The sequence below is a fragment of the Salmo salar genome, chromosome ssa19 (genome assembly GCF_905237065.1).
Source record: "Salmo salar chromosome ssa19, Ssal_v3.1, whole genome shotgun sequence".
Taxonomy (NCBI): domain Eukaryota; kingdom Metazoa; phylum Chordata; class Actinopteri; order Salmoniformes; family Salmonidae; genus Salmo; species Salmo salar.
The window spans coordinates 85,527,708-85,543,876 of record NC_059460.1 but is presented as its reverse complement, the minus strand read 5'-3'; the positions used below and the strand labels follow the sequence as shown (position 1 = coordinate 85,543,876).

The 16,169-nt window shown below is 42.2% G+C and overlaps 1 protein-coding gene across 1 annotated transcript in view; it reads left to right on the top strand.

Annotated features, from left to right (window-relative positions):
• LOC106579751 (procollagen-lysine,2-oxoglutarate 5-dioxygenase 2) overlaps positions 1-16,169 on the top strand; it is a 128,109-nt gene that overhangs the window by 54,299 nt on the left and 57,641 nt on the right. Inside the window, exons 5-7 of the mRNA XM_045702853.1 lie at positions 1,454-1,566; positions 8,605-8,668; positions 12,158-12,255. Of these exons, the coding sequence (XP_045558809.1) occupies positions 1,454-1,566; positions 8,605-8,668; positions 12,158-12,255 (275 nt within the window). The remainder of the gene's footprint in view (positions 1-1,453; positions 1,567-8,604; positions 8,669-12,157; positions 12,256-16,169) is intronic.

Below are 16,169 nucleotides of genomic sequence, written 5' to 3'. Positions count from 1 at the left end.
GAGGGGTGAGTTGAGAGTCAGAGCAGGAGAGGGGTGTTTAGAGTCAAGAGAGGGGTGAGTTTAGAGTCAGGACAGGAGAGGGGTGAGTTTAGAGTCAAGAGAGGGGTGAGTTGAGAGTCAGAGCAGGAGAGGGGTGAGTTTAGAGTCAAGAGAGGGGTGAGTTGAGAGTCAGAGCAGGAGAGGGGTGTTTAGAGTCAGAGCAGGAGAGGGGTGTTTAGAGTCAGGACAGGACAGGAGAGGGGTGTTTAGAGTCAGGACAGGACAGGAGAGGGGTGTTGAGAGTCAGGACAGGAGAGGGGTGTTTAGAGTCAGGACAGGACAGGAGAGGGGTGTTTAGAGTCAGGACCATTGTTTTCACCAGGAGGCTTGACTTGGTTCCCCAGTAGATGTGGTCATGTGGCTTTATACACTACACGACCAAAAGTATGTGGACACCTGCTCGTCGAACATCTCATTCCAAAATCATGGGCATTAATATGGAGTTGGTTCCCCCTTTGCTGCTATAACAGCCTCACCTCTTCTGGGAAGGCTTTCCACTAGATGTTGGAACATTGCTGCGGGCTCCACAAGAGCATTAGTGAGGTCGGGCACTGATGTTGGGTGATTAGGCCTGGCTCGCATTCGGCGTTCACATTCATCCCAAAGGTGTTCGATGGGGTTGAGGTCAGGGCTCTGTACAGGCCAGTCAAGTTCTTCCACACCGATCTCGACAAACCATCTCCCCGCGACGAGCTTTACACCACTCCAGCCGACACTTGGCATTGTGCATGGTGATCTTAGGCTTGTGTGTGGCTGTTCGGCCATGGAAACCCATTTCATGAAGCTCCAGACGAACAGTTCTTGTTGCTTCCAGAGGCAGTATAGTACTTGGCAGTGAGTCTTTCAACCGAGGACCGATGATTTTTACGTGCAACGCTCTTCAGCACTCTGCGGCCCCGTTCTGTGGGCTTGTGTGGCCTACCACTTAGCTGAGCCGTTGTTGCTCCTAGACGTTTCCACTTCACAATAACAGCACTTACAGTTGACCGGGGGCAGCTCTAGCAGGGCAGAAATCTGACGAACTGACTTGTTGGAAAGGTGTCATCCTATGACGGTGCCACGTTGAAAGTCACTGAGCTCCTCAGTACGGGCCAATGTTTGTCTATACTACAGTTTGTCTATACTACAGCACAATCACCCACAGTTCACCCCATACTACAGCATAATGACCCACAGTACACCCCATACTACAGCATAATCACCCACAGTTCACCCCATACTACAGCACAATCACCCAGTACACCCCATACTACAGCACAATCACCCACAGTACACCCCATACTACAGCACAATCACCCACAGTACACCCCATACTACAGCACAATCACCCACAATACTTTGTTTTATAGGACCCACATTTTTTTTTGTTTTAACTCAATCTGGGTTTTTAACTCTGTCTGTTTTGAACCCCTAGGCATCATGGGTTACGCCCCGTATGTGAACAAGCTCGTCGAGCAGTGGAACCTTCACGAGAACGATGACGACCAGCTGTTCTACACCAAAATATACCTGGACCCTCAACAGAGGGTGAGTAATGGTCCCGTGTAATTCACATCCTAAAACTCTTATTTTTTTTCTTTCTTCTAATATACCTGGGACTTTTCTATCGGGTAAATGCTCAGGAATGTGCTTCAGTATATACATTATTGCGGTTCCTACGGTTGCTACGGTGACTGTATTATCGCCACGCCAGAAGTCATGAGTCACGACCGCAGTAAAATTACACGTGACCGTTGAGTTCATGTTTAATCTCCTCTTATGCATTCTGGACATGTGTTGGTAATACACAACTCGCTAACGAACGTCAGGTCCTAATGGCCTGGTACTCAGGGCTCTATTATTTAAAATCACATCAAACACCTTTCATCAAAGCGGTATCGTGCTTTTAAAACTCACCCTTCGCTGTGATGAACAATTTAAAGAAAGAAGTTTGACAACAGGTTGAAACAAAGTGGAGAAGGTGGTTGTTTTAATGTTGTTTCACAGCCTAACACAACGAAACGGACAGCGCTTTCACAGGCGATGATTCCTTCAAAACATAAAAAAAAAAAAATACAGCAAGAGTCGCAGCACAAAATGAAGAAATAAAAACAGCACTAAAATGTGTATTGGTTAGTTTCACCACTGTTGTTAGGGAAAACAGATGTTATTTCTATGTAAAATATTCTCTAACAAGTGTTGTTTTTGTACTCAATGGTGGATCTATTCAGAATTATTTAAGAGATATGCACGTTGGAGCGTAGGCTTATGGAGCCCAAGCCGAAAATAAACCGAATTAAAATTATGATTGTGCCGTTCGTTATACAATACATAGCCTACTGCATATTACGCACGGCAGAGAAACATACAACTAAACCGATTTAAGATGCCTTTCGTACATAATTGGTTTAGCCTAGACTCCAAAATTAAACACATTTGATTAATCACCTTTTGACTGTCATTGTCATTATCATTATCGACCGGTTTACCTTATGCTACGCTCCACAATGTCTATCCGCGAATCTGGCAGAGGACGTATAGCCCCAGGCTTTTGGTTCATTGATTGTGCAGGGCGACGTACTGTTAGCTAACAATTCTATTGAATTTTGTATTTTGATTTTGAATATAGCCTAGTAATAGGGATTAGTTTAATGTTTCCATAATTAATAGGCCGACGCATTAAATTATACCTTTAGCCTCTACAAGATATCTCACCACCTCCTCCTCTCCTCTCTCTCTCTCTCTCTCTCTCTCTCTCTCTCTTTTATTTTCCGTTCTCGAGCACTCAGAGGGGCTGTCAACAGTTTAGTGAAAATATGTTTCGTTATGAATACATGTTACTATCGATGTTGCTGAATGTATTTGACTTTGTTTCTCACTGGTTAGCTGCAGGAACAAGGTTGGAGAGCCCACAGAGTTTGGACAGGAAATCAACTGTCTGGCAGTGAGAGCCCCTCAAATGGCTGATGTGTGGAGGGAAATAAATCCTGTTTTATTTATTTCTCAGCTGCTCATATTAAGCACAGCTCTGCTATGATACCTAAGTAGCCTACCAGGCATTATTGAAAAACGGACCGGTGTTTGTACCTTTAATGAAAATCACCTTCCGGGTTTTAAAACCATAGAAATGAAAAACAACAAAACTATGTTTAAACTAGTCTGAAGAGAAGAGAAATTTACATGAGCGCCACAATGCCTATTCCACCCATGCTCTACCAAGGTTTTACAGCTTCTACGGTAGCTACTGTGTGTTGGTCAATTGTACTTCAAACAATGTACAGTTGAAGTCGGAAGTTTACATACACCTTAGCCAAATACATTTAAACTCAGTTTTTCACAATTCCTGACATTTAATCCTAGTTAAAATTCCCTGTCTTAGGTCAGTTAGGATCACCACTTTATTTTAAGAATGTGATATGTCAGAATTATAGTTTGGAGAATTATTTATTTCAGCTTGTATTTCTTTCATCACATTCCCAGGGGGTCAGAAGTTTACGTACACTCAGTTAGTATTTGGTAGCATTGCCTTTAAATTGTTTAACTTGGGTCAAACGTTTTGGGTAGCCTTCCACAAGCTTCCCACAATAAGTTGGGTGAATTTTGGCCCATTCCTCCTGACAGAGCTGGTGTAACTGAGTCAGGTTTGAAGGCCTCCTTGCTCGCACACGTTTTTTCAGTTCTGCCCACACATTTTCTATAGGATTGAGGTCAGGGCTTTGTGATGGCCACTCCAATACCTTGACTTTGTTGTCCTTAAGCCATTTTGCCACAACTTTGGAAGTACGCTTGGGGTCATTATCCATTTGGAAGACCCATTTGCGACCAAGCTTTAACTTCCTGACTGATGTCTTGAGATGTTGCTTCAATATATCCACATAATTTTCTTCCCTCATTATGCCATCTATTTTGTGAAGTGCACCAGTCCCTCCTGCATTAAAGCACCCCCACAAAATGATGCTGCCACCCCCGTGCTTCACGGTTGGGATGGTGTTCTTCGGCTTGCAAGCATCCCCCTTTTTCCTTCAAACACAACAATGGTCATTATAGCCAAAGAGTTCTATTTTTGTTTCATCAGACCAGAGGACATTTCTCCAAAAAGTACGATCTTTGTGCAGTTGCAAACCGTAATCTGGCTTTTTTTTATGGCGGTTTTGGAGTAGTGGCTTCTTCCTTGCTGAGCGGCCTTTCAGGTTATGGCAATATAGGGTTTGCTCCATCATTTTCACAAGGTCCTTTGCAGTTGTTCTGGGATTGATTTGCACTATTCGCACCCAAGTACATTCATCTCTAGGAGACAGAACTCGTCTCCTTCCTGAGCGGTATGACGGCTGTGTGGTCCCATGGTGTTTATACTTGCGTACTATTGTTTGGACAGATGAATGTGGTACCTTCAGGCATTTGAAAATTGCTCCCAAGGATGAACCAGACTTGTGGAGGTCTACAATTCTTTTTCTGAGGTTTTGGCTGATTTCTTTTGATTTCCCCATGATGTCAAGCAAAGAGGCACTGAGTTTGAAGGTAGGCCTTGAAATACATCCACAGGTACACCTCCATTTGACTCAAATTATGTCAGTTAGCCTATCAGAAGCTTCTAAAGGCATGACATAATTTTCTGGATTTTTCCAAGCTGTTTAAAGGCACAGTCAACTTAGTGTATGTTAACTTCTGACCCACTGGAATTGTGATACAGTGAATTATAAGTGAAATAATCTGTCTGTAAACCATTGTTGGAAAAATTACCTGTGTCATGCACAAAGTAGATGTCCTCACCGACTTGCCAAAACTATAGTTTGTTAACAAGAAATTTGTGGAGTGGTTGAAAAATGAGTTTTAATGACTCCAACCTAGGTGTATGTAAACTCCCGACTTCAACTTTTTCTTATATGCTTCACAATCTAAAATGCAAAAATAAATGAAAATACTTTAAAGGGAAATTTTCAAAAATGTTCAACTTCATATTCATCATCTCCAGCAGGTGCTCAAAGTATTGGGACACAGTTTTGGTTGTTTTGGCTCTATACTCCAGCACTTTGCATTTGAAATGGTAACAGGTGAACCATTTAGAAATGACAGCACTTCTTGTATATAGTCCCCCCCGTTTTAGGGACCAAATGTATTGGGACTTATGTCTATCAAAGTAGTAAAATATGAAGTATTTAGTCTCATATTCACAGCACGCACTGACTACATACAATGGCACACTTCTATGTTTTGTAGTAAAAAATATAGAGGAAGATACAGTGCAGAATTTTTTTGATTTATTTGGATTTCATGTAATGGACATACACAAAATAGTCCAAATTGGTGAAGTGAAATGAAAAAAATATAAAAAAAATAAAAAAGTGAAAAGTGCTGCATGCATATGTATTCACCCCCTTTGCTGTGAAGCCCCTAAATAAGATCTGGTGCAACCAATTACCTTCAGAAGTCACATAATTATTTAAGTGAAGTCCACCTGTGTGAATCTAAGTGCTGCATGATCTGTCACATGATCTCAGTATATATACACCTGTTCTGAAAGGCCCCAGAGTCTGCAACACCACTAAGCAAGGGGCACCACCAAGCAAGCAGCACCATGAAGACCAAGTTGCTCTCCAAACAGGTCAGGGACAAAGTTGTGGAGAAGTACAGATCAGGGTTGGGTTCTAAAAAATATCAGAAACGTTGAACATCCCACGGAGCACCATTAAATCAGTTATTAAAAAATGGAAAGAATATGGCACCACAACAAACCTGCCAAGAGAGGGCCGCCCACCAAAACTCACGGACCAGGCAAGAAGGGCATTAATCAGAGAGGCAACAGAGAGACGTAAGATAACCCTGAAGGAGCTGCAAAGCTCCACAGCGGAGATTGGAGTATCTGTCCATAGGACCACTTTAAGCCGTACACTCCACAGAGCTGGGCTTTACAGAAGAGTGGCCAGAAAAAAGCTGTTGCTTAAAGAAACACTTGGTGTTTGCCAAAAGGCATGTGGGAGACTCCCCAAACATATGGAAGAAGGTACTTTGGTCAGATGAGACTAAGATTTAGCTTTTTGGCCATCAAGGAAAATGCTATGTCTGGTGCAAACCCAACACCTCTCATCACCCCGAGAATAGCATCCCCACAGTGAAGTATGGTGGAGGCAGCTTCATGCTGTGGGGATGTTTTTCATCGGCAGGGACTGGGAAACTGGTCAGAATTGAAGGAATGATGGATGATGCTAAATACAGGGAAATTATTGACGGAAACCTGTTTCAGTCTTCTGGAGATTTCAGACTGGGACGGAGGTTCACCTTCCAGCAGGACAATGACCCTAAGCATACTGCTAAAGCAACACTCGAGTGGTTTAACCTCTTACATCTAGACATTCCGCTAGCGGAACACCTGCTCCAATATCCAGTGATGGGCGTGGCGCGAAATACAAAGTCCTCGAAAATCCAAAAACTTCCATTTTTCAAACATATGACTATTTTACACCATTTTAAAGACAAGACTCTCCTTTATCTAACCACACTGTCCGATTTCAAAAAGGCTTTACAGCGAAAGCATAACATTAGATTATGTCAGCAGAGTACCCAGCCAGAAATAATCAGACACCCATTTTTCAAGCTAGCATATAATGTCACAAAAAACAAAACCACAGCTAAATGCAGCACTAACCTTTGATGATCTTCATCAGATGACACTCCTAGGACATTATGTTATACAATACATGCATGTTTTGTTCAATCAAGTTCATATTTATATCAAAAAACAGCTTTTTACATTAGCGTGTGACGTTCAGAACTAGCATACCCACCAAAACTTCCAGTGAATTTACTAAATTACTCACGATAAACGTTCACAAAAAACATAACAATTATTTTAAGAATTATAGATACAGAACTCCTTTATGCAATCGCTATGTCCGATTTTAAAATAGCTTTTCGGTGAAAGCACATTTTGCAATATTCTGAGTAGATAGCTCGCCATCACGGGCTAGCTATTTTGACACCCACCAAGTTTTGCCCTCACCAAACTCAGATTTACTATAAGAAAAATTGGATTACCTTTGCTGTTCTTCGTCAGAATGCACTCCCAGGACTTCTACTTCAATAACAAATGTTGGTTTGGTTCCAAATAATCCATAGTTATATCCAAATAGCGGCGTTTTGTTGTGCGTTCAAGACACTATCTGAAGGGTGACGAAGGGTGATGCGCCCGACGCGTTTCGTGACAAAAAATTTCAAAATATTCCATTACCGTACTTCGAAGCATGTCAAACGCTGTTTAAAATCAATTTTTATGCGATTTTTCTCGTAAAAAAGCGATAATATTCCGACCGGGAGTCGTTGTTTTCGTTCAAAGACTGAAAATAAAAACATGGAGTCTTCTCGTGCACGCGCCCCCAGTCTCATTGTTCTCAGATCGACCACTATCCAAATGCGCTACTGTTTTTCAGCCATGGGCTGCAAAGGCATCATTCCCCATTCTGCTGCCTTCTGAGAGCCTATGGGAGCCGTAGGAAGTGTCACGTTACAGCAGAGATCCTCAGTTTTCAAAAAGAGAGTGTAGAAGGCCAAGAAATGGTCAGAGAGGGCACTTCCTGTTTGGAATCTTCTCAGGTTTTGGCCTGCCATATGAGTTCTGTTATACTCACAGACACCATTCAAACAGTTTTAGAAACTTTGGAGTGTTTTCTATCCAAAGCTAATACTTATATGCATATTCTAGTTTCTGGGCAGGAGTAATAATCAGATTAAATCGGGTACGTTTTTTATCCGGCCGTGAAAATACTGCCCCCTATCCATAACAGGTTAAGGGGAAACATTTAAATGTCTTGGAATGACCTAGTCGAAACCCAGACCTCAATCCAATTGAGAATCTGTGGTATGACTTAAAGATTGCTGTACATCAGCGAAACCCATCCAATTTGAAGGAGCCGGAGCAGTTTTGCCTTGAAGAATGGGCAAAAGTCCCAGTGGCTAGATGTGCCAAGCTTATAGAGACATACCCCAAGAGACTTGCAGCTGTAATTGCTGCAACAGGTGGCTCTACAAAGTATTGACTTTGGGGGGTGAATAGTTATGCATGCTCAAGTTTTCTGTTTTTTTTGGTCTTATTTCTTAATTGTTTCACAAAAAAATATTTGCATCCTCATAGTGGTAGGCGTGTTGTGGCAGCAATGATTTACAACCTGATAGCAATATGTTTTAGGGATTGCCAAGAAATGTATTGGTGAATTATATATTAATCATGCATTGAAAGTAAATATAAATATTCTGACAACTATGGAATGTTGAGTCACATAGAACCTATTTTTAAAACCTCTTATAAAGTTGGTTTTTTTGAAGCATGAAATGGGAATACGATATCTCGGACTGATATTATTAAGGAATGTGTTCAGTATAGACATAGACATACCTGGAGCCTTTACAGAGGGTAAGTGCTGTAAGTACCGTTTACATCATGGTCATGATAACTGGAACTGTAACCAGGATTGTTATCCCACCACATGTCCTCGTAAAATGCCTGAAAACACATCATACCCCAGAAGACAAACCGATTAAAATAACCAGACGATTTCACTCCTCATTTTTTTTAATGTTCTTTATGTTTTTCAGGAGAGTTTGAACATGAGCTTGGACCACAAGTCTCAGATTTTCCAGAATTTAAATGGAGCAATTGGTGAGTTACAACAGCAAGCCCTTACTAGGGCAAAATGGGGTATGTTTTGCCGTCTCTTTACGTTCAGCATCACTCCGTCAAGGGAAAAATGGTGTTCTTTCAAACAATGATATCTACATATATTTCATGATGTTGTCTATCCCTGGAAATAATCAGAATTAATTTAAACATAACAGTTTTGTTTCTTGGCACAACATACCCCGGGTATGGGGTACGTTTAGAATGGGGACAGGGTAAGTTGAGCCGTCATTTGGGTACGTGGGTGATGGTGTCTTGTGCTGGTAGGATAAAGTTTAATTCATGTAATGGGGGTGTGGTATATTGTATATCTTAAATGTATGCCTACATACCTGATGTAGATCTCTCTGTTTCAATATCACTTAACCTTCCATTTCTTGACCAGTTGTCTGGGACAGGGATGATATTTTGATGTGCCAATTCGTAGGCAAGTTCTCTGCATTTGACGTTAGTAAGCTCATGAAAACTGGTCTGCGAGATTTTTTTTATATGTTTATCAAGCTCAGACTCCATGTCATCAGATAAGACATTGTGAATTCCTCTGCTACTCTGTCGCAGCCTCTCTTCACAAAGTTCCTTGTTTGTTTAATTTTAGTTCGTCCACCTCTTCAGAGTCATTCGATCTTATTTCTTCATTCCTTGCTGCTGCTCAAATGGACTTCTTCTCTCACTTCCTTGGCTGCTCTCTGGAATCTCAAGGGGGGGGGGCTAGATCCCAGCTTGTTTTACGTTTGTATACGCGGGGCATGATGATGATGATGATGTCTGCCCCAAGGCCATTGGCTCAACTTACGATGATGTCTGCTCTGTACCAATAAAAATGCTCCATCTTGAGTTCATATACGTGACACAATGCAACATACACATCATATGATGCATAAAACTGACCGAATGTGATCATCATTTGTATGTTGGCCATTGGCTCAATTTACCCCATGGCCATTGGCTCAATTTACCCCATGGCCATTGGCTCAACTTACCCCATGGCCATTGGCTCAACTTACCCCATGGCCATTGGCTCAATTTACCCCATGGCCATTGGCTCAACTTACCCCATGGCCATTGGCTCAACTTACCCCATGGCCATTGGCTCAACTTACCCCATGGCCATTGGCTCAACTTACCCCATGGCCATTGGCTCAACTTACCCCATGGCCATTGGCTCAATTTACCCCATGGCCATTGGCTCAATTTACCCCATGGCCATTGTGACTACAGCATATTAGCCCACACAGCTAAAAGGATGACCTGTCATGGTTTACAACCTCCTATTGTAGCTTATAGAGACCCCTGACTGATTTACAAAACATTTGACTTTGGTAAATAAAAGCATGATAAAAACCTTTTACACAATACAGTGCATTCAGCAAGTATTCAGTTGCCTTGACTTTTTCCACATTTTGTTACATTAAAGCCTTATTCTAAAATTGTTTAAATATTTTTTTTCGGATTAATTTACACACAATACCCCATAATGACAAAGTGAAAAAAAGTTTTATTTGTTTTATTTTAGCAAATGTATTACCAATACAATACAAATTTTTTTTCTCCTTTATTTACATAAGTATTCAGACTCTTTGCTATGAGACTTGAAATTGAGCTCAGGTGCATCCTGTTTCCATTGATCATCCTTGAGATGTTTCTACAACTTGATTGGAGTCCACCTGTGGTAAATTCAATTCATTGGACATGATTTGGAAAGGCACACACCTGTCTATATAAGGTCCCACAGTTGACAGTGCATTTCAGAACAAAAACCAAGCCATGAGGTCAAAAGAATTGTCCGTAGAGCTCAGAGACAGGATTGTGTCGAGGCACAGATCTGGGGAAGGGTACTAAAACATTTCTGCAGCATTGAAGGTCCCCAAGAACACAGTGGCCTCCATCATTCTTAAAGGGAAGAAGTTTGGAACCATCAAGACTTTTCCTAGAGCTGGCCGCCCGGCCAAACTGACCAAGAACCCGAATGTCACTCTGACAGAGATCCATAGTTCCTCTGTGGAGATGGGAGAACCTTCCAGAAGGACAACCATCTCTGCAGCACTCTACCAGTCAGGCCTTTATGGTAGAGTGGCCAGACGGAAGACACTCCTCAGTAAAAGGCACATGACAGTCCACTTGGAGTTTGCCAAAAGGCACCTAAAAGCACTCTCAGACCATGAGAAACAATATTCTCTGGTCTGATGAAACCAACATTGAACTCTTTGTCCTGAATGCCAAGCATCACATATCTGGAGGGAACCTGGCACCATCCCTACTGTGAAGCATGGTGGTGGCAGAATCATGCTGTGGGGATGTTTTTCAGCGGCAGGGACTTGCCGCTGAACAGATCGAAGTACAGAGAGATCCTTGATAAAAAACCTGCTTTCAAGTGCTACGGACCTCAGCCTGGGGCAAAGGTTCACCTTCCAACAGGACAACGACCCTAAGCACACAGCCCCAAAAAATGTAGGCGTAGCTTCGGGACAAGTCTCTTAATGTTCTTGAGTGGCCCAGCCAGAGCCCGGACTTGAACCTGATCGAAATCTCTTGAGAGACCTGAAAATAGCTGTGCAGCAACGCTCCCCATCCAACCTGACAGAGCTTGAGAGGATCTGCAGAGAATAATTGGAGAAGCAGATGTGACAAGCTTATAGCGTCATACCCAAGAAGACTCGAGGCTGTAATCGCTGCCAAATGTGCATTTTTATTATATTTTATACATTTGCAAAAATGTTTTAAAAAAAAAGTTTTTTTTTGCTTTGTCATTATGAGGTATTGTGTGTAGATTGATGAGGGGAAAAAAAACAATTTCATCCATTTTAGAATAAGGCTGTAACAACAAAAATATGTATTAAGTCAAGGGGTCTGAATACTTTCCGAATTCACTCCTTTGGCTTGGTGAAAGTCTGTTTCTTGGGCCTAACTTGCTTGCCACTTTTTTCCATGTGGTTTCCTCCTTCACAGACTTCATGAAATGAAATGATGAACCTTTTCCTAAATATTTGGTCAAATTATACATTTTGTGTATGGTTTCCTAGAAACATGGGGTGGCTCAACTAAACCTTTGGCTCACTTTACCCCTCTATCCCCTGCTGTAAACCGTTTCCTGTTTGTCTTTTAAACTCTCAGGTTTCTGGAGTCTGTGTTCTTTAAACTGCTCCCGGTTTCTTATCTCCAGCCGATGAAAATTAAACTCAGGAAAAGTATTTATAGATTTTGGAATTGTACCAATCTGTAAAAACAACGTTTAGCATTTTCACGACCTTATTCACAGAGAGAGACTACATTTTAATAGACAGATACTGAGTTCTGTTTTTGCCTGTGACTGTGTGTTTTGCCAAAGAGCCAAAGAGCCAGACAGAATCCAGACAGAGCCTTGTGACAGCCAGATAAATAAAGGGTTGGGATTATGTTTAGATACTGTAAGGCCCTGCCCCAGTAGCCAGCATAATAAACCCTGTTCTTCTGTTCTCCTGTCTCTCCCTAAAGACGAAGTTCTTCTGAAGTTTGGGACGGAGAGAGTACGAGTCAGAAACACCGTGTACGACACACTGCCAGTGATCGTCCATGGAAACGCCAACACCAAAGTGAGTAAGACATTATTCATGTTTACAAGTTTAATGGCTGTGCTCAATGCAATGGCACTTATAAATGTAGATCCTTCAAACATCCCCAAACAGGGAAACAGATCCCAATCAAAGGTGTTATTACGTGTTCCACTAAGGCAGTTATTTATCTTATAACTTGTCCTTGTGGTAAAAATGATGTGAGTAAAACAAAGCGTGAATTAAAAGTACATATCTCAGAGCATCGTAGCACCATTAGGTGGTAAAACTCGACTTACCCAGTTGCGGCCCACTTTTTGGAAGCAAACCACTCGATTTCGTCTCTGCGTTATATTGGCATCGAACATGTCACCCTCCCTAGGAGAGGGGGTGACCTTGATAATGTATTGTTAAAATGAGAGGCTGCCTGGATCTTTAACTTAAAGACCCGCGCTCCCTTCGGTCTCAACATAGACTTTGATCTGAAGCCATTCTTGTGATTATTGTGACTTTGCCATTGTAATTGTTTGTAAGCTTGTGTAGTCTAAAATGAATCTATGATCGTATGCTATCCATTTTTTTTTTTTTTTTGTATGCTGTTCTTTGTATGCCATTTTTATATTTGAGAATTAACCAATGATATTAGGCCTCATTTGGCCATGATTACAGACACCTGTGTGTCTTTTGACACTATACAAACGAGTCATCCCACAGTGTCCGGACGTGCTTGTTGCACCCTCGACAACTACTATGATTATTATTATTTGACCATGCTGGTCATTTATGAACATTTGAACATCTTGTCCATGTTCTGTTATAATATCCACCCGGCACAGCCAGAAGAGGACTGGCCACCCCTCATAGTTTCTGTCCAAAATGTGCTGAAACATCTCTAGAGTCAAGGTTGGAGGAATGGTTGGGATGGTTGGGATGGTTGGGATGGTTAGAATCTGTGTGGGGGAACTTCACTGGAATCCAACATTTAGTGTCACTCCCTCCTCATCTCTCCCTCCCTCACTCCCTCCTCATCTGTACCTCCCTCACTCCCTTCTCTCACTACATCCCTCTCCCTCCCTCACTCCCTTCTCTTACTACATCCCTCTCCCTCCCTCACTCCCTCCTCTCACTCCATCCTCATCTCTCCCTCCCTCACTCCCTTCTCTCACTACATCTCTCTCCCTCCCTCACTCCCTTGTCTCCCTCCATCCAACCAACCAACCCTCCCTCTCTCTCTCTCTCTCCCTCCACCCCTCTCTCTGCAATTTAACCTCTCCCTCCCTCCAGCCATCTCTCCCTCTGTCCATCCCCCCCTCTCCCTCCCTCTGTCCATCCCCCCCTCTCCCTCCCTCCGTCCATCCCCCCTCTCCCTCCCTCCGTCCATCCCCCCTCTCCCTCCCTCTGTCCATCCCCCTCTCCCTCCCTCCGTCCATCCCCCCTCTCCCTCCCTCCATCCATCCCCCCTCTCCCTCCCTCCGTCATCCCCCCTCTCCCTCCCTCCGTCCATCCCCCCCTCTCCCTCCCTCCGTCCATCCCCCCTCTCCCTCCCTCCGTCCATCCCCCCTCTCCCCCTCTCCCTCCCTCTGTGCATCCCCCCTCTCCCTCCCTCCGTCCATCCCCCTCTCCCTCCCTCCCTCCGTCCATCCCCCCCTCTCCCTCCCTCCGTCCATCCCCCCTTCTCCCTCCCTCCGTACCAGTACTATAACCCTCCGTACCAGTACACTATAACAAATTCAGAAATCATTCTCCTGGGAGACTCTTCTATACCTCTAGTCTTTCCTCACAGCTGAAAGTAATCATTCTCCTGGGGAGACTCTTCTATACCTCTAGTCTTTCCTCACAGCTGAAAGTAATCATTCTCCTGGGAGACTCTTCTATACCTCTAGTCTTTCCTCACAGCTGAAAGTAATCATTCTCCTGGGGAGACTCTTCTATACCTCTAGTCTTTCCTCACAGCTGAAAGTAATCATTCTCCTGGGAGACTCTTCTATACCTCTAGTCTTTCCTCACAGCTGAAAGTAATCATTCTCCTGGGGAGACTCTTCTATACCTCTAGTCTTTCCTCACAGCTGAAAGTAATCATTCTCCTGGGGGACTCTTCTATACCTCTAGTCTTTCCTCACAGCTGAAAGTAATCATTCTCCTGGGGATGCACTGAGTACCAACAGAACCCTGAACATTTTCTACCCACCTATAAGACTGATAAATAGTCTGTCTGTGTAGCTATTGGTTAACTATTTACCTATAAGACTGATAAATAGTCTGTCTGTGTAGCTATTGGTTAACTATTTACCTATAAGACTGATAAATAGTCTGTCTGTGTAGCTATTGGTTAACTATTTACCTATAAGACTGATAAATAGTCTGTCTGTGTAGCTATTGGTTAACTATTTACCTATAAGACTGATAAATAGTCTGTCTGTGTAGCTATTGGTTAACTATTTACCTATAAGACTGATAAATAGTCTGTCTGTGTAGCTATTGGTTAACTATTTACCTATAAGACTGATAAATAGTCTGTCTGTGTAGCTATTGGTTAACTATTTACCTATAAGACTGATAAATAGTCTGTCTGTGTAGCTATTGGTTAACTATTTACCTATAAGACTGATAAATAGTCTGTCTGTGTAGCTATTGGTTAACTATTTACCTATAAGACTGATAAATAGTCTGTCTGTGTAGCTATTGGTTAACTATTTACCTATAAGACTGATAAATAGTCTGTCTGTGTAGCTATTGGTTAACTATTTACCTATAAGACTGATAAATAGTCTGTCTGTGTAGCCATTGGTTAACTATTTACCTATAAGACTGATAAATAGTCTGTCTGTGTAGCTATTGGTTAACTATTTACCTATAAGACTGATAAATAGTCTGTCTGTGTAGCTATTGGTTAACTATTTACCTATAAGACTGATAAATAGTCTGTCTGTGTAGCTATTGGTTAACTATTTACCTATAAGACTGATAAATAGTCTGTCTGTGTAGCTATTGGTTAACTATTTACCTATAAGACTGATAAATAGTCTGTCTGTGTAGCTATTGGTTAACTATTTACCTATAAGACTGATAAATAGTCTGTCTGTGTAGCTATTGGTTAACTATTTACCTATAAGACTGATAAATAGTCTGTCTGTGTAGCTATTGGTTAAATATTTACCTATAAGACTGATAAATAGTCTGTCTGTGTAGCTATTGGTTAACTATTTACCTATAAGACTGATAAATAGTCTGTCTGTGTAGCTATTGGTTAACTATTTACCTATAAGCATTGACCCTTTTTGCACTAATTCTTTAGAATTAGTCACTTTATCCTACCTATATGTAGATCTCTACCTCAATTACCTCGTTCCCCTGCACATTGACTCTGTATTGGTACGGCCTGATGAAGTGCATGCCAGCCTGGGCAGACCTGTCATCATACAGAACCTTGTAAATGTACCAGCAGTGGTTAGAGCATTGGACGTGTAACCGAAAGGTTGCGAGATCAAAAGGTTGCAAGATTGAATCCCCGAGCTGACAAGGTAAAAATCTGTCGTTCTGCCCCTGAAAAAGGCACTTAACCCACTGTTCTTAGGCCGTCATTAAAAATAAGATTTTTTTTTCTTAACTGACTTGCCTAGTTAAATAAAATAAAATAAATCGCTTTTGAGAACAGTGAGTTATTAAGGTCGGGTTAATGGCCTATCTTAACAGACGGCGGGATTAACACAACAGTTTATCTGGATTCACTTGAAATAAAGTCTAGTTTTTTGTTGCATCAGAAAGACATCTGTTGTGTGGTTGTTGTCGTCAGATGAGTTAGAGAGCGGGGAGAATCCCTGGATTACAATGATTAGAAACACTCACGCTCGTACGCCCGCACACACACGCACACACACACACGCACACACACACACACACGTACACACACACACGCGCACAGTTACCCTCCAACAGTTCTAGTATGTACCATCTCC